General features: G+C 43.2%; 2 protein-coding genes across 4 annotated transcripts in view; one reads left to right on the top strand and one right to left on the bottom strand.

Moving 5' to 3' along the window:
- Positions 1-20,869, bottom strand: part of LOC147185831 (potassium channel subfamily K member 2-like) — a 27,836-nt gene extending 6,967 nt beyond the window's left edge. The window contains exons 1-7 of one of the 3 annotated variants that reach the window (XM_086104355.1): positions 20,517-20,869; positions 12,482-12,579; positions 9,456-9,726; positions 7,214-7,533; positions 4,170-4,287; positions 3,141-3,301; positions 845-1,040 (exon numbers count right to left, since the gene is read on the bottom strand). In XM_086104355.1, coding sequence (XP_085960481.1) covers positions 845-1,040; positions 3,141-3,301; positions 4,170-4,287; positions 7,214-7,533; position 9,456 — 796 coding nt within the window. In that variant the 5' untranslated portion in view covers positions 9,457-9,726; positions 12,482-12,579; positions 20,517-20,869. Of the gene's footprint in view, positions 1-844; positions 1,041-3,140; positions 3,302-4,169; positions 4,288-7,213; positions 7,534-9,318; positions 9,377-9,455; positions 9,727-12,481; positions 12,580-20,516 lie in introns of those variants that run through there. The other 2 variants (XM_086104356.1, XM_086104357.1) reach the window with 2 other exon arrangements.
- On the top strand, positions 19,722-25,959 carry LOC147185830 (angiopoietin-4-like). Its single transcript, XM_086104354.1, has 9 exons — positions 19,722-19,889; positions 20,496-20,693; positions 20,774-20,989; positions 22,028-22,147; positions 22,616-22,730; positions 22,818-22,955; positions 23,892-24,108; positions 25,138-25,333; positions 25,409-25,959. Exons 2-9 carry the CDS (start codon positions 20,553-20,555, stop codon positions 25,553-25,555), a joined length of 1,290 nt encoding a protein of 429 aa, XP_085960480.1. The 5' UTR covers positions 19,722-19,889; positions 20,496-20,552; the 3' UTR covers positions 25,556-25,959.

The raw sequence follows: 25,959 nt of genomic DNA, 5'->3' as shown, positions 1-25,959 counted from the left end.
GATTTGAAAACAAATAATAGGATCTTAAAAAAGAACTCTAAATTGTATCGGGAGCTCCTTCTTTTGAGTACCAGTCAAGAGGCGAGCAGCAGCATTCTGGACCAACTGGAGATGCTTGATGGAGGATTGGCTGACTACAGTAATCCAGCTGCGACAATGTGACAACGGCATGAATTATTGTTTCAAAGTGCTCTTGAGAAAGGAGAGGCTTTACTTTTGCAAGCTGCCTGAGATGAAAGAAGCTGAATTTAACAACAACACCAATTTGCCGGTTCAATTTAAAATCACTGTCCAGTTTAAGACCCAAGTTTGAGACTGTTGGCTTAAGATAAGGAGCAGGATGAGAGGTACAAGGGCCACTGGGACCAAACAACAGCCTGTCATATTATGTAAAAGAAAAATGGCTGGAATTTTAGTCCGATTTTTATTTTTTTTAATGTTACATGAAAAAATATTGTGATATAATTAAGGTGTTTATCATTTTGAAAACATGTCATCAATTTATGAAAAAGGTGTAATTTACAAGAAATAAAACCGAATTGCGATTGAAAAAAATCTTAATTGGACAAAAAAAATGTTACAGTGTTCGTTATTATAGTGTGCTATTTTTTGTGTCATTTACAAGAGTAACTTTATAATCTCAGGAAAAAAGTGGATGTTTAACAAAAAAATGTCATTAAAAAAATAATCAGCTTCATGAAAATTTATAACCCACATTTGTGGTTTAAGAAAAAAACTTGACATCCGATATAAAAATGTGATTAAAATAAAATCCCGCCCAATTTTTGATTGTTGATATGAAGTCAAAAAAATATTGCAAGAAAAAGTAGGAAACAGAGAGAACCTTTTTCCCCGGCGACGAAATCTCCAAATCCGATGGTGGTGAGTGTGATGACCACGAAGTAGATGGACTCCAGCGTGCTCCAGCCCTCGATGTGCTTGAAGATGACGGCCGGCAGCGCTACGAAGATGAGGCAGCCGAACAGGATGAACAGCAAGGTGGAGATGACGCGGATCTTGGTCTGGCTGACTTTCCACTTCTGTGGGCAGAGACAACCAGTGGGAATGACACCGGCGAGGAGTTGACTTCACCGGAGCGCTCACATTTGAATATCACTTTGATTTTATGTTCCGACAGACTTTTCTCTGTGACGTGCACGCACTCGGGCACTGCAACGAGGCGCTCTAAAGCGGCTGCTCGCTGGGCGACTCATGCTAGACTCCAAAGTAACTCAAACAAACAAACTGTTTAGCCTTTTAGCCCCCCCCCCCCCCCCAAATAGTGAAAAGTGAAATAATGAAAGGCGCATTAATGCTACATTTAGAAATACTTTTCAGGGTCTTGAGTCTAAAAAGGCTACGCTGTAGGGGGTGGGGCTTAGAGGGAGACATGACCTGTTTTTTTGGGGGGGTGGGCATTAACGGGCAAAGCCCCCCCCCCCGCAACAGTGAAGCCGACAAATTGTCAAATCCTCTGATTTCAGCCTCTTAACAGTAATATTTCTTTAACATATGATTATCTTTTGTGTATAATTTAAAAAAAAGACCTTTGCAAACATCTGCTTTTGCTTTGGAAAACAAGACAATAACCAGTAACAGAAAACAGAATCTGTCCCTCTTGTGTGATATTGCTTAAATGTTGTTTTGTATGTGTGTGTGTGTTTTTTTAATCGCTAAATACCAAATAAACAATGATTGGTTCACGACCAGTAAAATGGGGGAAAATTGTTTTGTAAAACACTTCAATGCAAACTAACATTTTTATCATATGAATAAACAGAAGCATCGATTTTTAAAATATTAAACGCTGACAGCCCTAATTTGCATCGTAACGTGTGTACAAAGTCACATCGACACAGAATGCATTCATCTCAATTGTACGTTTGTTCCATTTGATGTGACCATTTTTGGGGAATAATTTGCTGACAGGACAACAACTCGGCCCAGCTTCTTCCCCCCTCCAACCGGCCGAAACGTAACGGCGCAAAATTTTTTCCAAGGCTCTACCTTGGAAAAAAAATGATGCGCCTCATTGATTGAGGTCTGTCGCCGCCGTCTTGCGGCACAGATCTCACACCACTCTCGGTCTTTCCTCGCGCGGTGCGTATTCTTAGCAACCGCCCCCTGCGCCCCCAATTACGTAAGTCACAAAGCAAGCATGAGAGCGGCAGGCATAAACATATGATGAAGACGACGAGAGGAGCGTCGTTCCCGAGATTGAGATTTTCGTGCATTTTATGTGACCCCCCCCCCTCAAAAAATAGAAAAAAGTACAGTATTGAAAAATACAGAAGCGTCGCCCAACCCCTTCAAAAAAAAAAATCAGCTTTCGAATGTCGCATGAGCAACTGTGATGTCATTTTCAGTCGACGGCAAGTGTCAAAATGGCCGCCGCCCAAGACGGATGTGAAAACAGTTGCATTTTACGATATGAATGAAAATGCCGCGTTTTGACTCGTGGGGTCGCATATAGCATATTATTGCAAAGACAATTTTTGACATGACCATTAAGTAAAAAAAAAAAAAAAAAACCCTTACATTTACCCTAAGTGCAACGTAAATGTTCACACTGTGCATAATGTAAAGTGGTTTAAATGAAAATGAAATGTGGTTCGAACATTTTATTTTTAGGGAGTGGGGTATAAAAATTGAGAATGGCCTGTTGGGTATACCTGTACATTCTTAAAACTTCGTGGAATAAATATTAGAATATAGGTTTTAAATGTCAGCCTACTTCATTGAATTCATCTTCACCGAGTCCTGTTTGACATTATATTGTCCTCATTCCAAATTGAACCAACTTCTCCCCAAGCGACCAGATGGCCTTTTATCCATTCATGCCTGTTAATTCATATTTAATGTCAAACATGACTAATTAAACCTGCCAAAGTGTTCTTATTTATAAAAATAAATAAAAAATGAATGAAATAAAAACCCGCGGAAGATGTCATCCATGCGTGTTATCGTTAAACTTCAGCTGCACAAATAAAAGCCCAAAAGTCGCCATCAGTTGTCATTTTCAAATCAGGGGGATCCGTCTGTATTTTATTTTGGTATCCCGGGAGTCTGTTGGCATGGCAACTAGGAAACCTGCACGCACCGCTTCCGAAAAGGCTGGAGGAGGCAAACAAGAGACTCACCACTATCATCTTCTCCACTCTGGCGATCCCCTTGCCAAAAATGGTGCCCAGCTGGTCGCCCACGCCCGCCAACAGGAAACCAAAGAGGGGGATCCCCATCAGAGCGTAGATAATGCAGAATATCCGCCCGCCTTCCGTGTGAGGGGAGGTGTTGCCGAACCCTGTCGGGGGACCACACGGCGTCCTTTTTATTCAAATTGAAACGCAAGATACAGTCTCATCCCTCAGCCAGGTTATTTGCGGCTGATTCGGTGTATTGTTAAACGGCGCTTAATGACGCGCGAGCGCTGTTTTAATGCAGTCCCTCTGTCTGTCAAAATGACTTCAGGGCGACCCGTAATGACTTTGGGGACTGGAGTGACACTAAATGGGAGAAATGTGTCAATGGCTTTGAATGGCCGAGTGTTTCTTGTTCTGGGGGGGGGGGGGGGGGGGGGGGGGGGTCGGCTGCTGGCAGCAAATAAAGGAAAGAAAGGAAAACAGCAAATTGTGCTCTCGTGTCAAAAGTGCACTCGAGTACTTTGGCGGCGAAACCAGTCGGCTTCTTTTCAAACAGTCAAGCGGCAAGCAATCGATTCGGTTCGAGTTACACACTTGAATGGGTGCAAGTGCGCAACGGCACGAGAATCTCTTCGCGTCCTCCGATTAATTGTCTTATCTTAAACACGTGGGGATCGCTGGCCAGGAGCTAGCTTGAGGCTAACGGCGGCAACATCGTCAGAGCGTACATTCGATTGCACAAACACAAGTCTCTTTGTCTCTCTCACATGTTTGCATATTTTAAACACGCTGGTACTCACATACACTTACAAAAAAATTCCTAGCGGGGGAGCCGACCCTACTTCGCGGTTTTTCACTTATTGCGGCAGGGTCTCCGTTAACCGCGGTAAGTGGGGGAACTCTGTAGATACGATAATGAGCTTCTCAATAGTAAAGTTTGTCGGATTGCTCATTTGCACCACACAAGGCCAAATTCAGCATAAAATTGCGATCGTACTACAGGCACAAGCACTCGCCGATGAAGCTCACCGATAGTGGTGATGACAGTGCCGGCAAAGAAGAACGAGGAGCTGAGGTCCCAAAGGCTCGTCAGGTTGGAGGAGTTTCCCGAGGGATTCACACCTGCTCGGACGGCGGAAACCACTTGCTGGAGCCGGGAAATCAAAATAAACACGATAAATGTTGAACAATGGAAAGGTGGCGACGGCGGCGGCGGTCGTGCATGAGTCCTCGCGAGGATTGCTCGACAGATGATGAAAACATCCAAGCAAAGCTAATTAAGAGCAGTGGAGAACAAAAAGAACATTTGGCTGCAGGCTTAATAGATGCTTTGGCAACAAAACCTTACACCTTGCAGTAACACAAAAGAGTTTTTCCTCAAAGTTATCAGGCAAGCAATAATAAAAAATTTAAAAAAAGGTCCTCCCCAAGCCTAATGGGAAACGATCGTCAAGAAATGTGTACAGCGCCGCCTCTGGCCTGGCATGGATACTACAGCGTGTCAGCAACTTGGTGTGGACACGCATTATTGAAACCATTTCATGGGGAACTTTTTAAAAATGAATAAGAAAATGATCAACTGCGTTTCCACGTGATCGGAGTTTAAGTGGTGTCGCCGTCATGCGGAATTCGTCTGTCTGCCGCCTCTTCTTCAGATAAAGGTTTAGACAACAGTCCGCTTAGAGTGATGCGATCCATCCAGTTGTTCGGAGTCCTATCGGTCAGATACCGATCCTTTCGAGTCCCAACTGGGATCTCATTCACAATCAGTCGATTTCCGAGAAGGTCTGCGGCAGGGCGCTTCTTTGCTTCTCTTTCATGCGTCTTTCCCACTCGAAGCTGCCAGCGAGCGCTGCCTTTTGATGTCCCTCAAGTTGAAACGACACCACACGGCTGAGGGTCACACCCAAGCCCGTCGCTCAGCGTGTATGCTCACTACTGAATTCTATTTTTTTCCCTTTGTCCAAGCAGACTTTTATGGTTGACTATACGTTTATGCCACAGGTGTCAAAGTCAAGGCCCGGGGGCCAGATCTGGCCCGCCACATCATTTTATGTGGCCCGCAAAAGCAATTCAACTTTCATGATGTTTGCTAAACTCTGAACCAAAATTTGAAATTGTCATATACAGTATAATGTAATAATTACGATGTTCGACCAATCCATTATTCTTGACTTCTGATGTCAAAACTAGCTATGCATCTAAATGTTGCTGTGTATGTCATATGTGGAGGTGGTGACAAAAAAATGAATTTGACACCCCTGGTTTATGCCTTGTTTGTTATATTCTCTTTTTGTAATTGCCCTGCATGTGTTAATTATGTCCCACGGTTAAACTGACTTGATATCTTAAACTACTTTATGCCTGACTATCGATATTATCTTTTCCCAGACTTAATGACTAAAGACGAGAAGGAATTTCTGCCACTTGAAATGTCAGTAAAGGTCATTTTAGTCAATAAAACAGTACAGTCGATTGTACGTTGGCTCTGTGTCTGTGTTCATAATCAATCGTGAGACTTGAATGGGGGGAAGAAAAGACCTCCGGGGAGATGTCAAAAGCGCACACACATACACTCACACTTTCTCTCTCGCTCTCTCTGAATAATGCCAAACATGCTTTTTCCCTCACCGGGAGAGAAATAAATATAAAATCAATCAGTGTTCCTTTGGTTCACGTCGTTAAGAATAAATGAGATCTCTGCGGAGTGCTTGCATTAGTTTTACTAGAGGCGAGAATATGAACGGAGCTGTAGCGCATCATAGTAGAAAAACTGGGCCTATTTTTTTGGGGGGGGGGGGTATCTTTTACGATTATTAGTTAACAGTATTTGTGGTAATTAGTCTATTAGGTTTTGTAATCATACACTAGTAATATAATACATCCATCAATTAATTTAAATGAATTGTAATTTTTTTTCCCTTTATGTTTAAATTTACAAATACCGGTACTGCAATAATAATAACAATGCAACTAGTAATATGTCATCATCATCAGCATCAATTCAGTTTAACAGGTGGTGCTGTTTAACGGCAATTGTAACTTTTAGGGCACGGGTGTCAAATTTTTGCCGTGGGCCATATTTTAGTTACTGTTTCCCTTGGAGGGCCATTGTGACTGAAACCATACAAAGAAGTCAAGAATAACGGTTTACTCCACCTTTGTTTAAGTTACTGTCATGACGGGTTTGGTTGCAAGAAAATGCTTACAATATCCTTCTTATTTATTACAGATGAGAATTTTAAATTATAAACGAGGGCCACATAAAATGAGGTGGTGGGCCGGATCTGGCCCCCGGGCCTTGAGTTTGAGATTGCTGTTTTAGGGAATCGCAACCAATCAGAAGGATGAAGAAAGCCATTTTCGAAAAAGATGCAGCAATGGTGCATAAACAAACGGACAGTCATGTAACAGTACATGCATATTGGATGGCGTATCCTTGAAATACACAAAACACATCTCAGCGTATGCTAACACGTGACCTAAAGCAATAGGTCTACCACGACAGCCTGCTGTTAGCTAGCGAGCTAAGATGGCACCCCGAAACTGCATCTTCCCTGGTTGCCACAGTTTCCAGAACAGCTCGGTGGACATTTTTTAATCTACTAAATGTTATGCAGATTAATTCTTGTTATTTAGAATTAACCTAAAGTGTCTTTGTCATGTGGACCCACACCTCAGTTCGCTCGAGAGCCAGCTAGCGACTCGCGCATTTCTAGCGGCCATTTAAACATGTTTTGATTGAAAGTTGAAAGGAACATGCCCAAAGGAAAAAAATGAAACATTCCCTATCGCATACATTGAAAATCCGCAAGCAATTAATGTCCCACGGAAGACTTTTATAATTACCTAGTGTTGCCATTATATGGCGACAAAGCACTACTTTCTATCAGACTTGTTGATGGATTGACTCAATAAAACAAATATATTAGACAAGGCTTTGGCCTGAGCACAAAAACAGTAAATAGTTGACGTTTTCATTAAAAAAAAAACAGAACACTGCAATTGACATGAAAATTGCAATTGACATGAAAATAATTTTCGCAAAAAAAGAAGCGCATCATCTTTCTTACCTTGACCAGATCCTCCAGCTCGGAGGAGTTGACGCAGCCGTGCACGGCCAAGAACTCGAGCTTCTCGGCCAAGATGGCCATCTTCTGGGAGCTCTCGTGCGGCTGTTCCAAGGCGCGGAACACGGTGGCGCCGATCACCAGGTAGAGCACCACCAGGAAGAAGATGGCTGACACGGTCTTCCAACGCATGACGGTGGCGCGGGCGCCGCCGCACTCGTCCTCCTCGTCGCACATCAGCACCGCCGGCTTGGCCGAGAACGACAGGCGGGGCTTGGAATTGTGGGCGGCAGACTTGGGGTCAAGGAGATCAGGTACGGCCACTGCAGATGAGGGAGTTTAGATTTAACGCTTTTATGCACCTCATAACATGATAAACTGTCCACTGTAGTGGCCGCTGACCCCGAAAGGGTTAATCCAGAGCAGTGAGTACATAAATATTCAGAGCCTTTGCCACCGAGCTGAAAATTGAGCTCACGTGCATCACGTTTCCCCTAATCATCCTTGAGAGCTTCCAATAGCTTAAGTGGTGGCCACTTGTGTTCAATTCAGTTGATTGAATGTGATTTGGAAAGGCGACACACCTGTCTATAGAAGTGAAAGTGCAAGTACAAAATCAAAGGAGGCGCAAATCTGGGGAGGGGTGCAGAAAAAGAAAATCTCCCGTTTTTGAAGGTTCCAATGAGCGCATCCTCTGTGGAAAGTGGAGAACTTTTCAGGAGGACGACCATCCATGGAGCACTCCGCCAATCGGGCCTGCACGGTAGAGTGGCCGGAATGAAGCCTCTCCTGAGCACCTGGCACCCCGCATTGGAGTTTGCCAAATGGCACCTGAAGGACTCTCGGGACATGACAAAAGGAAATTCTGTGGTCTGATGAGACAATAATTGAACACTGGTCATCACCTGACCAATAGCATCTCTACACTCAAGCACGGCGGTGTCAGCATCGGGGACCTCAGACTGAACGACTTCCCTTCATATATTCATACTACCAACAGTATTACATAACCAAGTTAATTTTTCATGTTATGTGGACCAAAAGATGCAACACAGCCGGAGTGGAACAGGTCGTAGCCAGAATAGATTCTAAGTACCACCGTGCATCAACTTATTGACATTAGATGCCGCCATACCGGGGAAGCTCATCAAATATTAAAATATTCATAATAACAACATCCTCAACCGGCTACGGCGGTTGGCTGCAGTTGCATAACCACTCTCTGGCACTCCCCCTAATGTGTTTTATACAGTAACCAGCCAATAAACACTTACTCAATGCAAGCTCTAGTGCAACCACATATACATGACTTTAAAATACTTCCATATATGACACAACAAAAATGGAGTCAAAATGCAAACAATAAATTAAATCTTATATAATTGGAAAAAAAATCGGGAAATAAAAATCCCGAAATGGAAAATGGGGCGAAAATGATAACAGTAACTATGATAACTACTTCTAATAATAATTCATAGAAATAAAAAAAATCTTTAAAATAATTCAAAGGTCCGGAAAATTTGTGGAAGAGGATCAACGCCGGTGAAGAAAAAAAAAAGTTGAGACTTGAACCCTTTCATACACCCTGCAACCTGATGAACATGATAAGCTGTCCACTGCGGTGACCGCTGTCCCCGAAAGGGTTCAAGTCAAAATTCTGAGAATAAAGTCAGAATTCTGCGATAAAAGTGAGAATCTTATTTTTTTTCTTCCCTGGCCCTCATCTTCTTCCGTAAAAATTAGACGAACAAAACAAAAGTTACAATAACATTTTAAAAAGTCTTTGAATGATCACGATAAACTCAAAATGCAAATGCAAAATAAATGACCAAATTAAAATAGAAAGTCATCTAATTAAAAATAGAAACGGTGGTGACAAAAAAAATCTAATAAATGCGATAGTAATGCATAATGAGTATTTATTTCTATCATTTGCCTTGACAGGAGCTTTTTTTTTCTTTCAGTTCAAACCCATAGCAAAATCAATTGCCTTGACGCATACCGAATGAATAAAGAACTCCAATTTCCTGACGGCATCATTCACTTTCGTCTGCAGCCCCAAAACTGAACCGATAGCATCTTGCTTGCCAATCATTTGTCGCACTTACTTCTTCGACCATCTCCTCTCTTCTTGGTTCCCTCCTCGACAGATCTTATCTTTGACAAAGTGCTTCGGCGCCCCCCACCCCACCCCACCCCCTAACCTCCTCCTCCTCCTCCTCCTCCTGCTCCTCCTCTTCCTCACTGGAGTTGTTGTTGATTTTTGCCAGGCGTGATGGACGTGGGCGCGCTCCACATGGCTCCTCCGGCGTGTCGTCTCCGGCCGAGAGACAAATGCGGGTAGGACATGATGTTCCGCACCTGCTAGACACGCCGAGGCGCCGCGGGAGGGCGGGAAATGTCCTCCGTCAAATCCATCCAGGTGTTGGGGAAGCCCGTTGGATCTGCTGCTGGAGGACTTTTTGTCGTCTGCCTTCAACGCTGGAGTACGCTGACTGTGCGTGCGTGCTTGCTTGCTTTAGAGTGAGAGAGAGAGAGAGAGAGAGAGAGAGAGAGAGACACCCATCACGCACAGTCAAACGAGATCCATCCATTCAGCAACTATTCTGGAGAATCGCTGTGAAAAGCAAGAAATGAGACACAAGCCAGACAATCGAATGCGATCAATAGAAACTGTGATGTAATATCCTTAATGTTCATGATAGTAATGAGAAAGTCATCACATTTCGAACAAAAGTGTTTTGAATAGCGCTTTTCGAACTCTACTGCGCAGTGAATACCTATTTGAATGTTTACGTGAGGAAAGAACCCCAAAGAATAAATATTTCGAATAAGCAGTGCTTCTGAAAATGTGGTATGAGTACCACTAGTGATATGCGGGCTCCCTCTAGTGGCACAAGAATGAATCACTCAATTTATTAATTGTTTTTCCTCATTTGCTAAGTACATTCTCAGTTGTGTTTAGCCCTTGAGCACAATGCAATTCCATTGCATTTTTTACAAACTCTTTTTATTTTTCAAGTGCTTTTCATTGATTTATTTTTGCTTGTTTAACTCGTGCAATACATAGAGTCCTTATTTATTATTTATTTTATTTCAAAATTCATCATCCGTATGACAAAATGCAGCGGTGCCTTGCGATAACAGGAGTGTATTCTTTATCCTCTGCTAAAAAAAAAAAATAAAGACTCATTTTGCCGCAGTCAATTGCAGTAGCAGCAAAACTTGCGCTTGTGTGTCCATATATTGGTTTTACAGTATATTGCCCACCTGGTGGCCATTTTATGCGCACCAGAAAAAGCTGCGACGGCTATATCGTGACACACAAATATTTTTACGCTTTATCTTTGATTTGATTATGTAATTCTAGGATTATTATAGGCAAAACAAAGTGCCGAGGGAAAAATAATAAGAAGCAATACAAAACAAACAAGCTAATGTAGTGAGTTAGCCGCCAACAGCCTGTGAGACTGCAATAGAACCGATAACACAGTATAAATATGAAAAAAACCCCAACAAAAGCCAAGCTATTAATTGGATTTGCCTCATTATGCTCTCATTACGTTTATGGCAGAATTATCCATGAACAGACGTCGTGAAAAAAGGCCGCATGTTCTTTTAATTCCATGGCGTCCTTTTGTTCTCAAAATGGTGGCTGACCTGAACAAGTCATCTGCAAAGTTGGCAAATCACATAAATTCCACTATGTTGTGGATTTATAATAGTTCTGATAGACATTCTCCATATAAACATTGCAAACACAACTTCCGCAAATTTCCCAAATTTAGAACGTGCACTCGGTGTAGTGCCGCAACATAACCAGCAGCACTGAGATCGACTCGGAAAGATGAAGCGAAATGAATAGCAAGAAGAAGAAGAAGAAGCAGAGAAGGTCCCCAACTAGTAATCGTTGATCCCGCGAGTATTATTAAATGTTCTGTTTATATCCATTGCTGCGCCGTGTGTCAAAGCAGCAGTTTAATTACGAGCTATGCTAATTTCCGTTAGCCTGTTGATGGCATTTCACATTGTATGTTAGCATTCAGCTCGTGGTCTTTCTATAAACTGTCAAGATGGTTGGAGGATCCAGATAAGTAAATGCGTAATATTCCCCAGTTACTTTGAAGGCAGCATCAGCTACAGGAAATTGACGAGAGTGTTATGACAACATGACCTCCTAATGGTTCCTAACCGCTCGGCATTGAAGACACGATTTGGCCCCCCCTCTTTGTGGCAGTTGATGAGTCATGCTGCATTCGGGATGGCTGGGAAATAGTAAATGAGTTTCAAATGTTCCTCAAACTACAAACAAAAGAACAAACAAAAGCTAGATGAGTGTATTTACATGATGTCGAGACCGTCTATTGTCAGTGTCTCTTTATACAGAAGCTTGAAATTCCCAGTTTCCCTGAACACAGCGCCTCCCACCAAATGACTTCATTTCAGGTGAATTTGATTCATTGCTGACGTTCCCTTGTGCTCTGACAGCGGCGTCACGCCTTCGCTACGTCTCAATATCGCTTTCAAATGATTTGAGTGACACAGAAAAATAAATAATAATTTAAAAAAAAAAAAAAAAAAAAAGGAAATATTTCAGTTGTTATGCCATTAAAAGGTAGTTGGTGTCAACTAATGAGGGAGGAAATTAATTTAGATTCTTTTAGCATCATGACTCATGGGGCAATAACAGCGGGGGCGTGTGACAACTTCCTGACGTGTTTCCCGAGCACTGTATTTTTTACTTTTTTGGGGAGGCTGGGCAGTGGAATTGGGGGCATCTCATCCATAATCGAAAAAAAAAAAAAAGAGTACAGCCCACACATTTTTGGAAAGATTTCATCATATCCTTTCATGGTACAACACCGTTGATGTGTAAACTGCTGGCAACAAAAGTGAGTACACCCCTAAGTGAAACCGTCCAGAGGGCTAAGGAAGAGCTATAAAATATTGGTGGCAAAACAAAACAATGATGGTGATAATTGGGACGGTTTCACCTAGGGGTGTGCTCACTTTTGTTGCCGGCATTTTACACATTAACGGCGGTGTTCTCACGTTTGTCTGATGTTGTAAATGGAAACGACAAGCTCATTTTCTTTCTTCTTTGGCTTCCCGCTTGGATGTCAGTATCACCTTTCTTACGACCAGTGCACCGCAGCAACGGGGGGTTAATGAGGATAAAAGTGAGGGGGGGGGGCATGCTTTGGTCCTGACAAGCGCTGAGTGAGAGGACAAACGCAACGGCTCACTTATAAAACCAGCCCGTGCGGTTACCTGCACGGTCGGGTCGACGATGTGCTGATGCAGTCCCATACATGGAAATGACAGGCTACTACATGGGTGGTGAAGCAGCATGTGGCTCATCATCCAAACTGTCAAAAAAAAAACAAGCTCAAAATAGTTATGACTGCAAAAAATAAAAATAAAACGCCATATGGCCAAAATAAAGTGTGGTGACACTGGTATTGACTGCCATGCTTTTATTTTGAAGGCTTGACACCTGATTTGACAGCATGTTACACACGTCGATGGCTCAATTTGTCGGACCGTTGCCAAGCAGGCTTGTTATTGCCTTGAGTGCTGATAAAAGCTTGCCTTATGGAATACGCCTTGCCGTCTATTGAAGACTTTTTGTACACAGCGTGACCATTTGATTGAAGGCGAGAAACATGACGAGAGCAGATTCGTCCCTGAAGCTGAGTTGATGTTGTACTCGGAAAGCGTTGATGACCGTCGAAGCGAAAACAACGTGATTTCCTATGTTTTTAAATATCCAGGTGCAACAAAAGCTTTTGTATTCAAACGGCACTGAGAGACAATCACGGGCTAATCAATACGCGTCTCGGAGCTCAACGGGGCAATCTGTGCGAGTCAATTGGACCTGTTAGGTTTGTGTCCTGCCCTATTCCTCCCTGCAGACAAAATTGCCAGACCGATGGAGATCTTGAGTTGAAGAAAAATAATCATCTTGAACCTCATCTACTGCTGACCTGCTCTCAATGGGTGAAGATTTGTAATAAAGAGACCATTAAAATTAAAAAAATTTAAAAAAAGTCAAAAAGGGCCAAAACATTTCCTTTCAACCACATGCTGCTTCACCACATCTCATGATATGATTGGCGTCAAGCGGCGGAATCATAAATAAGCGACACCAGCGGCGGTTCTTTGGTGATTGATCACGATGAAGGCTCGCCCGGGGGCAAATTGCATGCGGCATCAGCATTCACGGAGAGGAGGACCTTGAAGCGAAACGCCAAGGTCATGTGAGCCTTCATCCTTAAGGGCTGATGTCCCAATTAAAATTCACGTGACTCGCAGATTGCCGGCCCTTGCGCCTGTCTTTGTAGGATGCATCGTTACGGCGCTAATTGCAGCTTTCCTTGCAGTCACACACATATTTCGTGCAGTTGTGCATCTCCCAGATAGAGCCGGACTGCACTTTTCAAAAGCAATTTCCTCCAATTTGACTACCGCTTATGTGTTTTGATGTGACAAGAAACGAGGGCTGAGTAATTCCCCTTTGCTCTTTCGTACCGGGGACACGCGGGGGGAACACGGCAACCATACAAAGGACTTTTTATAACGTTTGGAATGGAAGCGACATGGGGCTAGAGTACGCGCTCGTGGAAATATTGTTGATGTTTTATTGTCATCACTTTAACCCTTTCAGTAACAGCGGTTACTACAGTGGACAACTTATCATGTTATCGGTTTACAGGGTGCATTAAAGGGTTTATGCTCCTGAATGCAAAGCGATGTCGGACTTAATACAAAAAAAAAAAAAAAAAAAAAGGAACACAAAACGCATGATATAATAAGATAATGGCAAGCAAGACTTGCAGAATATGCGCACACCAGAAGGAGCCACAATAGATGATGCACGAACTGTTTAAATCTTTCAATTCTATTTAAATGAGTCATTACCAAATATTTTGTATAAAGTACAAAATAGCTGTGCTTTCTGCCGGAAACCCCCCCCAAACAAACAAACCGCAAAACAACTTTATAAAACTTTTTTTGGAGGGGCGGCAGGAACGGATTAATGGCATTTGCATTTATTTCAACAGGAGAAGATGATTTGGGATACATTGGGAGTTCTTTTCAATATTAAAAACAAACACGGGCCGCGTCCTTTACTCGACTCCCGTCTACCACCTTCTCACCCTCCACAAGAAAGACATCTGTTGTTGTCATTCGCGTGTACAGTACGTCCACGTGCATGTCGGCAGACTTTGCGCAAAACCCAATTAACCTTCTCTTCTCGCTGACGTGGAATCCTAATTACGTTTGGGAATATTGATTTCATTAGACTTATGTTGGGCCCTTTGTTGGTGCGCAGCAGGTCCTTGCGTCAGGACAACAAACGCTGGGAAGGGGAATCGAATGACAACAAACTGCTCATAACAATTAGACCGTAAGATTTTAAGTGGGACTGTCATCAATGATTTGTCAATGGCAAGGGCGGGCCCTAAGCAATCTTGTAATGTAAGAGAGTACTAACACATTTGATGATTTTCATGTCTCTGTACTTATTGTGGGTTGGCAACTTTCAGTTTTACTCAACGACATTCCACAGTCATATCTTCTTTATCCTCTGTGTAGAATGACGAATATTAGTGCCGTACTGACAAGCTCAGAGATGAGTTAAGACGTCTCAGTGAAGCGTTATGATTTCTAAATGTATACACGTCGCTACCTACGTGTTTTGCTCGTCAAACTTTCATCCACATACATGTGCTGGAAGGAGTGCAGACAAGAGAAACGCTTCAAAATGAAGAGAATAGACTGTTTGGCATAAATGAATTGAGTTTCTCGGAACAAATATGAAATGAATGTAAATCAAGGTCAGTCATTTTGATGGTTTTTAGGCCTTCCTGGCCCGGACTGACTAATGTGTTCATGGCAGTAGACATGTGAGGTGACCGATTAGCTAAACCGCTCATAAATCCAAAGTGCTGATAGTGCGGCGGCCCTCCCATGGTCATAAATTTGATCACGTGACCCACTGGCTGTAACAGGAGAGCAGATTGTGGGTCCCGTGAATCCAGATGTCGAAGCCGCATGTTTTCATAATAAGGATGAGAGTCCGAAAAAGGATTACCACAGGAGCTTATGGTCCGTGTCTACTCTGTTAGTTTGCAAACAATGCAAACTGCTGATAGCCGGGGATTCACGTCCGATGTCAGCGTATGAGTCATCTGCGGTGGGTTTTTAATTTGATAGCTGCATAAAGTGGATGGCTCATTAGCAGCGCTGCCGAGGCTTTTTAGCGTGCCCGTGTCAAAAAACCACAAGGGGCCATTTACTGCGAGTAATGGCGCCACCGGAAAACCAACTGGACACTTCATTAGGTACACAGATGAGATCCAAAGCCTGGTTTGCATCATCACGCTGGGAGGTTCCGGTCATATACTGGGTGAGGCGTGGGCACTTTGGAGCGCCTCGTTGTATGTCATATAAATACTGTATACCAATATATATATTTGGTATATAGTATGTGTGTATGTATGTATATATATTTATATATTATATACCAAATATATATACTGTATATACAGTATATATCTATATACAGTATATATATATATATATGTGTGTGTGTGTGTTCACATTAATCATTACTTAAGAAAGAGTAGCTCTCAGCACTTTGCCACAACAGGAACCAATCATAAAAAGGCCCAAAAAGAGGCAATTTAAGACAGTCTTTGCTGAGTGAAATTAATATTTAGTGGCTGATATAAGCGTAATAAAGCTTTCGCTGATGCGACGAATGTGATGTTGCTGGAAATGCAACAAAACACAGTAATATGATTCTAGCTGGGTGGGTGGAGGTGGATTGCGGGGTGGGAGCGGGGACGGGGGGCGGGGCTGTCAGAAATGTCTAATTACACATCAACGGGCTGCATAATGGGCGACTAAATGCTCATGCCTACAAACACACACACACACAAACATCGCAAATTCCAGTTTCACTATGCAAGAGAAGGAGAATGCAAGGAAGCTTTGATGCACACTTTTAAGCGGTGTGTGCATGCATGAGGATGATGTAGTGCATTATGGGTAATACATCTGTCACCCTGTCCACCTGTAGTCCTTTTCACCCTGATCTCATCCGAGCACAGCCAAAATGCTTCTCCCCCCCCCCCCTTTCATTGTCACCCTTTCGTGCCCGTGCTGGCATGTTGCCATGGTTACCCCGGCAATGTCACGACAAAATGTAATTCGTGGCTGCATGTACGAGCTCACGCTTGTTTGTGTCAGTGTAGTTTCAAGTTTTCACTCAAGGACACCGCAACGGGTCGCCGCCGTTGCATGAATTCGGCGTGATTGGGACATCGTCCCTCCCAAGACATTCGTTTATTCCACACTTGATTAGCAAAAAGGCTGTGAGGCATGTGTCACTGTCACGGTCGGGTGTCCGTGTCGGGGACATGACGTGGGAACAAAGCGCAATGATTGCATGATGCCCCTCCCACACCCACCAAAGAAAAAAACTTCAACTTCGATAAAACAAGGTCATGGTGGAGACGTCATTGCTTGCATTGAGTTACCAATGGGAAATATCCTTCAACGTCCCTGTAGAATGAAATGTCTCGTCAATTTGGCGTATCACAAAGACAAGTGTTTTGAGCTACCGTGGCAAATCTGAATGGTTAAAAAATAATAATAATAGCGTGTGCACTCACAGCCAACAACGAGGCACTGTAAAACAGTCGCGCCAGCATGAAGCCCTGGTCCACACAGTGGCTGTTTTGCAGCACTTTGTCCTTTTGTTCACAACAGAGAGAAACATTGCAGATTTTTTGAGGGGCTGTTTTTGGGAGGATAGTGACACCCCCCCCCATTTGTCACTATCTTTGTCATATGTTGTAATACTTTCGTTTTAGCCACGAAAAAAAGGAGGAAAATGATCAAGTGGTTCATGCTCGCGCTATTTCTTCATCAATTATCCTTGAACATATATATTGTATTCACAGACAAATCTCTGAATTCACTGCAGACAGAAGTTTGACTTTGTTTTGATTTTTCACTGTGAATCTTGCCAGCCGTGCCCTTCTCTTGACCCCATTTTGGCAAGAAATCTGTCCTCTAGTTGTGATGTAAGTTCAATTGCCACCTCCTTTCTCTCTCTCTCTCTCTCTCTCTCTCTCTTTTTTTATATCTAAAAAGCAAACAGTCCACTTTGGACAAAAGCCGCGGATGCAACAGCACAATCGGCGACTGACGTCATCGGACGACGCCAAGAAACGCTGATGAAACATTCGGCCTGCTGCTTTGAGAACAGCCACACGCTGTGAGTGGGGATGTCTTGATAACCGGTGCGATAACACTTCACAGTCCACTGTGCAACATCATTAGTGTGGAAATAATCAGTGTTGGCCACATTATTGACACATTCATGTGTTAGTTAGGGGCACCGCACAACTAATTGGGGAATGAAATGGTACTTGCGAGGAGTAGTGATGTTAAACTTCTTATTAGCGCGGCGAGGCAAAATATGTGTGTGTCTGTCTGTCCTTCGCATGATTAACATGGGTAAAGACAATTCATGATTGAGCGCGAAGGCAATGCCGGGTCATTAGGTTGCACAACAGTGCCACCGTGTGGTCGTCACCCTTGCTTCACCCTCCCGAATACACCAATGGACTCCAGTTGGTATGTCGTGCTTGCTTTTCAAGGCTTTGTCTTTGTAATTGTCCTTGTTGAATGTTCAATACCTGAATTAGGTTACGACAGGCTTGACTTTTTTTTTTTTTGGTTTATTAAGTCAACCGGATTGATCGAAGCGGAGTGACGTCACCGGCAGAGTGTCGTCACCTCGTCTCGGAAGCGGAGAGCAAGTCCAGGATGTGGAGGAGCCAGCGGCGGAACTAGCGGATTGGCGTCATAATAGGATAAACACCCCTCGTACACCCACTCACCCCCGGCCGGGCCCTTGGGAGCTAAGAGAAGGATTAGCCGGTCTGTTACAAAACATAATCGAATATGCACAGAAAGCTGTGAAGCTTCAGCTCATTTCCTCATGCCATAATAAAAATATATTAAGTGTTCTTAGAGTGGGATTAAGCCATGGAATCATTTACCATATATTTGTGACCGTGTACATATACATTAAAAAAAAAAAGCACAGCTGAGCCTGAAAGAATGTCTTGGATATGCTCAAATTGTTCATAATCATCAATTTAAGACTTAACATGAAATCATGTTTTTTTCCCCTATGAAAACGAGTACATGGATTTAAATGTGGTATGATAAAATGACCAAATGAATGAATCAATGCAGCACTTTTTTTTTTTGCCTTCTCGAGCTTTATTTAATAATTGCAGTTTTTGTAGTTTATATTTCATAATTGGAAAGTATTGATGGTTTTGGGGAGGGCTAGAAACCTTTGCAAATGCTCAAAAAGATTTATTACAGAAACTATCTAATGAATTATTCATAAATAAAAATAAATACATAAATACAGTAATCTCTTGTTTATCGTGTAGGCTACATTCCAAACAGAATCCGTGATAAATCTGTGAAGTAGTCATCTTCATTTTTTCCATGTATACAAAACTGTATTGAATGAAACAAAGATTGAACCTTTTTTTCAGGCCCAAGCATTTAAAAAAAAGAAGCATTTTCTTGCTTAAAAACGGACAGTTTTTAGAAATACTATACAGAACATTTTAGTGACATTGTGGGTTTTGTCACAGAGAAAATTTGGCAAGGGTGCAGCGATGAGGCATTGGACACTGTTAACATTAGTCACAGTCCCTTAGCCAATCAGGATACAGCACACAATATACTGTTAAAAAAAAATAATTAAATGCACGAAAAATATCTGTGAAACAGCGACACCGCGAAGGATTAACGAGGCGTCACTGTAATACAATGTGCAAGTATTGTGAATGTATGCAACTTATCCTCTGAAAAAATGTTTTGGTCGCCGCGCAATGTCCATTGAATGTAATTTAAAAATTTAATGTAAACTTTTCGATTCTTTACATTCTCTTTAATTAATGTTTGCACTGTCGTGAAATATATTAGTGTCATTTTCCTTATTCAAAAAAAGATTACACAATTGTTTTTTGGGGCGGTAGGAACGGATTAATCGCATTTGCATTCCTTTCTAAGGGGCAGATGATTTGAGGTCACAGAACAAAGCCAACTTAAAAAAAATGGGGTTTTTTTGTTTTTTTACAAAATGTTTGGGACTAAAGTAAATATTTATCAGAAAAAAAACATACTCAAGTAATGCATACCAGAATAAATATGACAGTCATTTTAAGTTAATTTTAAGTTAATTTCGTTGAAATCACGTGCTTGAAATCTTTTTTTTTTTTACAGGACACTTCTTAATTGAAAAATAAAAGTACAGTGGATGTGTTTCTTTTTCCTCTTATGCACATCCCCTCTCCTCTAATTTCAACACCACCTCCCCATTTGCCTTGCTCTTTCTCTCACTGTGCGTGAATCCTCTTACAGGAGGATTATGGGCCTAAGATGTCTAGTGAAAGGGAGAGCGCAAAGTAAGACGCCAGAAGACACAAACAGCCACACAGCAGCTCAGAGAGCGACAACGGCAACAAAAAAATAAAAATAAAAATAAGGAAAAAGGAGGACGTGGAGCATGGAAAGGGGCCCTTGCACCAAAGCGCAGGGCCCAGGACGGGGTCGGAGGTTGTCTCTCAGTGAGGTCAGTAGCTCCATTGAGTGTCCTACAAATGCTGACGAATGGCAAGGTACTGCACTTGAGTACATTTTTCATGCAACTGTACATTGCTTGAGCATCAAAAATGTGCAGTTCAAATTAAAAAACAGGAAGTTTTTTTCCCCTGTTGTTATTAAGAGCTAATTTAGCATTTTTGAGGGGGTACACATTTTTTATCATGTTTAACCCTTATCCCCTCGCTTAATATAACAATACTCAAAGGCATATTTTGTTTTTCCTCGGCGAAAAATGATTAATACTGCTGCACTGAGGATCCGAGTGCGTCTCTCCACGTATGGTATGTGCATATGTCTGCATCCTACTGCCCCCAGGTGGCCAAGTTGTGAACACCAGAAGCAGCACAATGTCCACTTAATTTAAGCAGAAAATGTAGCAAACGGGGTAGGAACGGATTAACGGCATTTCTATTCATTTCAATGGGGAAAGATGATTTGAGATACAAGGGTTTTGAGTTACAAACATGGTGAGTGAATTAAACTTGTATCTCAAGACACTACTGTATCTGTACTGCCACTTAGTCCCAAATGTGAGTACTTTTGCCACACGTGTCAAACGTCTTACTCCTGCTAGGCTGAGTCAGCAGAGCCTCACCTGTTGAAGTCGAGCACGGGGCCACGGTAGGCAGCCATGCGGTGGGCTGACCCCCCTGCTCGGGGCTCGGCTCTGTGGGCCTTCCTGGTGCTTCTCTCGGGGGCGGCGGCAGAGCAGCTGAACGCCACCACGCAGCGCAACGGCGGCGGCTCCCAGTGCGGGGAATACACCAACCAGGTCATGCAAAGAAAAAGTGACTCCTTAGTGAGCAGACATATGACGACGGCGGATCTTGTCCCTTTTTCGCCAATCTCCAGCTGATGGAGGACGGCATGTGTCGCCTGGTGGCCACGCTGCCGCAGCTGGACGAACAACGCTGCCCCGATATGTTCCGCTGCACGGACGAGGTTTCCTATTGGCTGCACGAGAACGAAGAGCGCAAGCAGCAAATGGCGGCGCTGAAGGAGACCATCTCACAGCTGCGCGAGGAGCTGCGGAACCACCGGCATCGCATCAAGGCCTTCGAGATGCAGGTGGAAAGCCTTTTTCGCCCTACTCGCTCTTTTGTTAAAAGATGAGAAACCGCCTATGAGTACGATGACGCGGCAGCCGATCCTGCGCCAATGCGGTGTCAGAAGTTGGAGTGATTTCAAAGAACAACTAAAAATTTGCCAAAAGTCGGATGCTCACGGGGACACAGCAGAAAAATCTCTTGACACGGGAGCCTCTCCCACTTCTGATGTCATGTTGGGGGTCAAAATTTGGGATTGGCTTACATGACTGACACAGCAGATGTGTCAACGTGGTGTCAGAGGTAGGATTCGTTTACTGTCCAAATTCTGACACCAAAGTGACATCTGAAGCGCGATTGATTTCAAAACAAAGACACGGCAGCCGAGTATGTCGACAGGGCAGCCAATCCCACTTCTGACATCAACTTGCCATCCGAAGTGGGACTGTCTTCGAGTCCTGCTGACACCAAAGATGTATCAGAATTGGGATCGGTTTCCAAGAAAGACGTGGCAGATGAGTCCGTCAACAAAGTAAACCGGGAGCACTTCTGACACCGACGTGCACCGTCTTGCAACCCCAATTCTGACACCGGTGCAGCATCTTAAGCCTGAATGTTTTTCATTGTTTTCAAGAGCGCCATGGCGAATGACGAATCAGTTGACATGACAGCCAATCCTGCCACGGTGTCAGAAGCGGGATTGGCCTTCAGTTTACCCCCCTCGGCGTCTTGTTTCTGCCACTCTCCGGTTTCCACTATATGATACGGTTGCAAGAAGCAAGTGGCGTAGCGTAATGTGTCAGCAGGCAGACCCCCCCCGCCCCCCCCCCCCCCCCCCGCTCCCTCCACTAACATATCCTTGACCTCGCTAACTAACAGGATTAGCCTCATGCGCCATGATCCACTGAGCCAATGAGAAAACACAGCGCTGAGCCAAAGGTGGACTCACGTGACATGTGATGTCGCGCCCGGCCGGCAACAGGGCCTCGGGACACGTGTGTGTATGTGTGTGGTGTCCGCACAAGGAAAGCTTACGGCGTGTTGCTTTGCACGGTGTCAGCATGACGATGCGAGCCATTTCAACGCTACCTTGGAGCGTCGTTTCCATGAGATGGAGGCGCACTACGCCGAGGCCACCAGCCTGCTGCATCTACAGGGAACGCTCATCCTTAACCTGCAGGTATCAAACTCAAAATGGATGAGCCTTCGAAAACAGATCAGCTGTTATCGAGTGTGCGGCTGCTTTTAGAGTGCCTCATTGTTGACCTGGAGTGCATGTTTGTTTCACAGATGGGAATGAAAGGCGTAAGTAAGTGTTGTTGGGGGGGGGGGGTTTTCAGTCTTATGTGACAGCAAACGTGTGGATCAGGATTTACACTGGTGAGGCCACTTTAGAGTGCCTCGTCGTCACGACGTGGAAAAGTCATTTGACATTTTGGGTGTTTTTTTTTTTTTTTTAATCATTCAAATTTAGCATGTTTGTTCACAACACTCTTTTCTGTGATTTGTCAAATTTACAAAACATTTATTTTCACTTGACACGTCTCAATATGTCCTAGAATTTCTGACATTGTATCCTTTTTGTTTTATTGGACAACTCTTAACGTATTCAGAAAGTCATTTCTCTGACGCTCGTGTCACCTTTTAGAACCAAGTTCACAACCTCAGTCGATTAGTGGAGGTGGTGAAGAAGAATCCCGGGTGTTTGATCAACATCGTCCGGCCCAACTCTCTCATGAGTACCCAGCAGGCATTGCACCCGGGTTCGTTTCATCTTTCTGAAAAGTACAACCGTCTTCCAGAAGAGGGTGCCTCGTACCCACTGAGTTGCTATATCTGGCTTCCTGTAGCGATTCATCACATGAGGAACTGTCCCATCGACTGCGCCTCCATCTACTACAACGGAGTGAGGAGGTCAGGCGTCTACACTGTGGTGCCGTCGCTCGCGGGCATGCCGGTGGAGGTCTACTGCGATATGGACACTGACGGTGAGTCGCAAATCTGTCCACTCGGGCGTCGTAAAATTCAATCTGTTGGACAATTTGAACGGGCGCCTCTTAATACTACCGCTGTCGTGTCATGATTTTAGAAGGCATCATTACTACAGATGGCAACAAACATATTGCCAGGTGAAGTTGTCTGGAACAAGTTTCGATCTGATTCACCAATCAGACGACAGAATCATGCTGACATCATCGAGGCCCACCTTGCTGGCAAATTTGTAATCCGAATGATTAAAGGAACGGTCCCGTCGTTAATTTATTTTTAATCACATCAGCTAGCGCTACTGATTCTGAAGGGCCTAGGTAGGCCACAGGTGTCAAACTCAAGGCCAGATCCGTCCCGCCATGTCATTTTATATGGCTCCCAAAAGCAAATCACGTGTGTCAACTTGCATTAATCTTGCTCAAATCTGGACCAAAATGTCAAATTTTCATATGTAATAACGTTGAGATTCGGCAATACATTTGATAGCCTGTTTACACTCACTTGAAGAATAACTGAACAAACTATTAGAGTTAACTGATTTCAAAACAAGTAATCCATTAATTTGCAATCCAAAGTCATAATGCGATGAGATGATGAAACATTTTTGTGGTTTCACTGTCACATCGGACCTCCGAGGGAAGATGTAACTCCAAAGTGGCCCTCAACTAAAATAGGTTTTGACACCCCTGGCCTTGGAGATTGATTGACATGGCAACACATAGATGCTGAAAGCTAATTGGACAAAAAAATTATATAAAATAAAATATGCATACATAGACTGGAATCAGTGCAATCAGGAGAAACACGATGAAATGAGGCCATGTGGGAAATGCTAAGCACACATCAGTGTCACCGAAGCAACCTAATTGTATATTAAAAACAAATCATACACAACCGCACTCACTTGCCTCCCGTGATGTTTCGCTTGTGCTCAGGTGGCGGCTGGACGGTGATCCAGAGGCGGCTGGATGGTTCTGTGAGCTTTGACCGCAGCTGGCGCGAATACAGGGCCGGTTTCGGCGACCTCCACTCCGAATTCTGGCTGGGCAACGACCACATCCACGAACTGAGCGGCCAAGGGGACTACAGCCTGCGAATAGACCTGGAGGACTGGAGCAACAAACACAAGCACGCGCTTTATCAGCACTTCAGGTGCGTCCCACTCGAAAGAAACGCTTTTGTGTGAGACATTAGAAAAGTTCTTTTTAATAAATGGGTCATGAGCGATGCTGACTCGCTACATGAAGGTCATTGGCTTTTATTTTTACATGGTGTTTGTCATTCACCGCATAAACTGCAGCATCGTAATACATTTGCATCTAGAAAACATTTTAATAAATACATTTTCATTTTTTTTTCAGAGCAGCTTTTTATTTTCCACTCCAAAATATTGGCCTATGTTAATTTTTTCAGCTTTTTCTGAAAAATTTGGATTAAATTATATTTATTAATCATTTCATTTCCGAGGTACAAAAATAAAGTCAATTTGGCCAGCATCCTGATGAATTAAAAAAAATCATTTTGTCAAAATCTGTGCATAGTGTTACAGTGGCCAACACAAATTTTGTTAGACTTATAGCGAAGCTGCCTATTATTCTTTTAACACATTTGGAAAACAAAACAAACAAAAAAAATCATGATTCAACCTTCACGGATAACTCAAAATCTATGCAGACATTAAGAAAACACATTTGTGTTGATATGTAGGCGGTTGTGCTATTAAGACAACAACATCAAATATTAAATTTAGGATTACAACCTCTGCCTTTGATGAACATTCACACCTACTACACTATAATATTAATGTGCTAGTTGCAGCTCCAAGTATTTTTTGAAGTGGTACTTGGTGTAAATAGTTTGAGAAGCTTTGCAAATAATACATACTCTTTCTTTGGGTGTGATGTGAGGTTGGTATTTCTCTCCCTCGTCATCGATGACTCAAGCCAAGGTTCACCACTAGTCTTCATCTTCTATTGAAAAGCTGTGCTGATCTCAAATCCAAAGCGATGCCGATGACTCAAGCCAAGGTTCACCCCTGGTCTTCATCTTCTATTGAAAAGCTGTGCTGATCCCAAATCCAAAGCAATGCAGCGCTGCCATTTTCAGGGATCTGTTAGTCATTCCGAGGGTTTTTCAAAAAGAAATGTCACTGACGAATGAGTTGTCACGCATGCGGCACAGTGTAGAAGATGAGGAGCACCGGTACCGTCTGCACGTGTCGGGCTTCAGCGGCAGCGCGGCGGACTCTTTCGGCTGGTACCACGACAGGCACGGCTTCAGCACACCCGACAGCGGCGACATCTGCGCCGAGATCTCCCACGGCGGATGGTGGTACAGCCAATGCTTCTATGCCAATCTCAACGGGGTCTACTACAGGGTGACTGTCCAAGCGAGACAAGTTTGAGTGTGAATCTATTCAAAACGCCAACTGAGCCGTGCTTGCGTCCCACAGGGAGGCCACTACACGCCTAAGGCCAAAGGTCAGCTGGGCCCTGACGGGATCGTGTGGCACTCGTGGAGAGACTCGGACTATTACTCGCTACGCAAAGTCACCATGATGATCCGGCCGCGCGCCTTTCGAAAACATCGGTCTCCCTGACCAACTGTTACCATGGCAACAACAATACACAAGTACTTAATCCCTGGACACTTTTCATGACGACTGATTGTTTTTTGGGTTTTTTTGTACTTTTAGATGTTTTTATTTTTGTTAGTATATTGAGGGTCGGAGAAGATCCAAAACATTTTTGTTTGAATTATTGATAACTAACACGATGAGTGCACAACAGCAAAAAGTGTGTCATGGAAATTGTATATATAAAAAAAATCCAATCAAATTACAGGTGCAGCTGAATAAATAAGAAATGAGTATTTTAATACAAAAAGCCAAAGTCATCTTACAGAGATGATGATAGTTTATCATGTAATCGTAATTTTTTTGAGGTGGATGCATTTTTTGGTTATCATGAATCGCAAGCTATGATATGAAAATGAAATAAAATT

The sequence above is a fragment of the Hippocampus guttulatus genome, chromosome 23 (genome assembly GCF_054856545.1).
Source record: "Hippocampus guttulatus isolate MCC_2025c chromosome 23, RoL_Hgut_1.0, whole genome shotgun sequence".
In the NCBI taxonomy this organism is placed as follows: Eukaryota; Metazoa; Chordata; class Actinopteri; order Syngnathiformes; family Syngnathidae; genus Hippocampus; species Hippocampus guttulatus.
This window is presented reverse-complemented; position numbering and strand designations above follow the sequence as displayed.

What these genes read in the sequence shown, in the direction of transcription:
- LOC147185830 (XM_086104354.1), top strand. Translation starts at nt 20,553, where the DNA reads ATGCGGTGGGCTGACCCCCCTGCTCGGGGCTCGGCTCTGTGGGCCTTC. An exon ending in GCGCTTTATCAGCACTTCAG is followed by an intron (nt 24,109 to 25,137) that starts GTGCGTCCCACT and finishes CATGCGGCACAG; the next exon opens with TGTAGAAGATGAGGAGCACC. An exon ending in TCAACGGGGTCTACTACAGG is followed by an intron (nt 25,334 to 25,408) that starts GTGACTGTCCAA and finishes TGCGTCCCACAG; the next exon opens with GGAGGCCACTACACGCCTAA.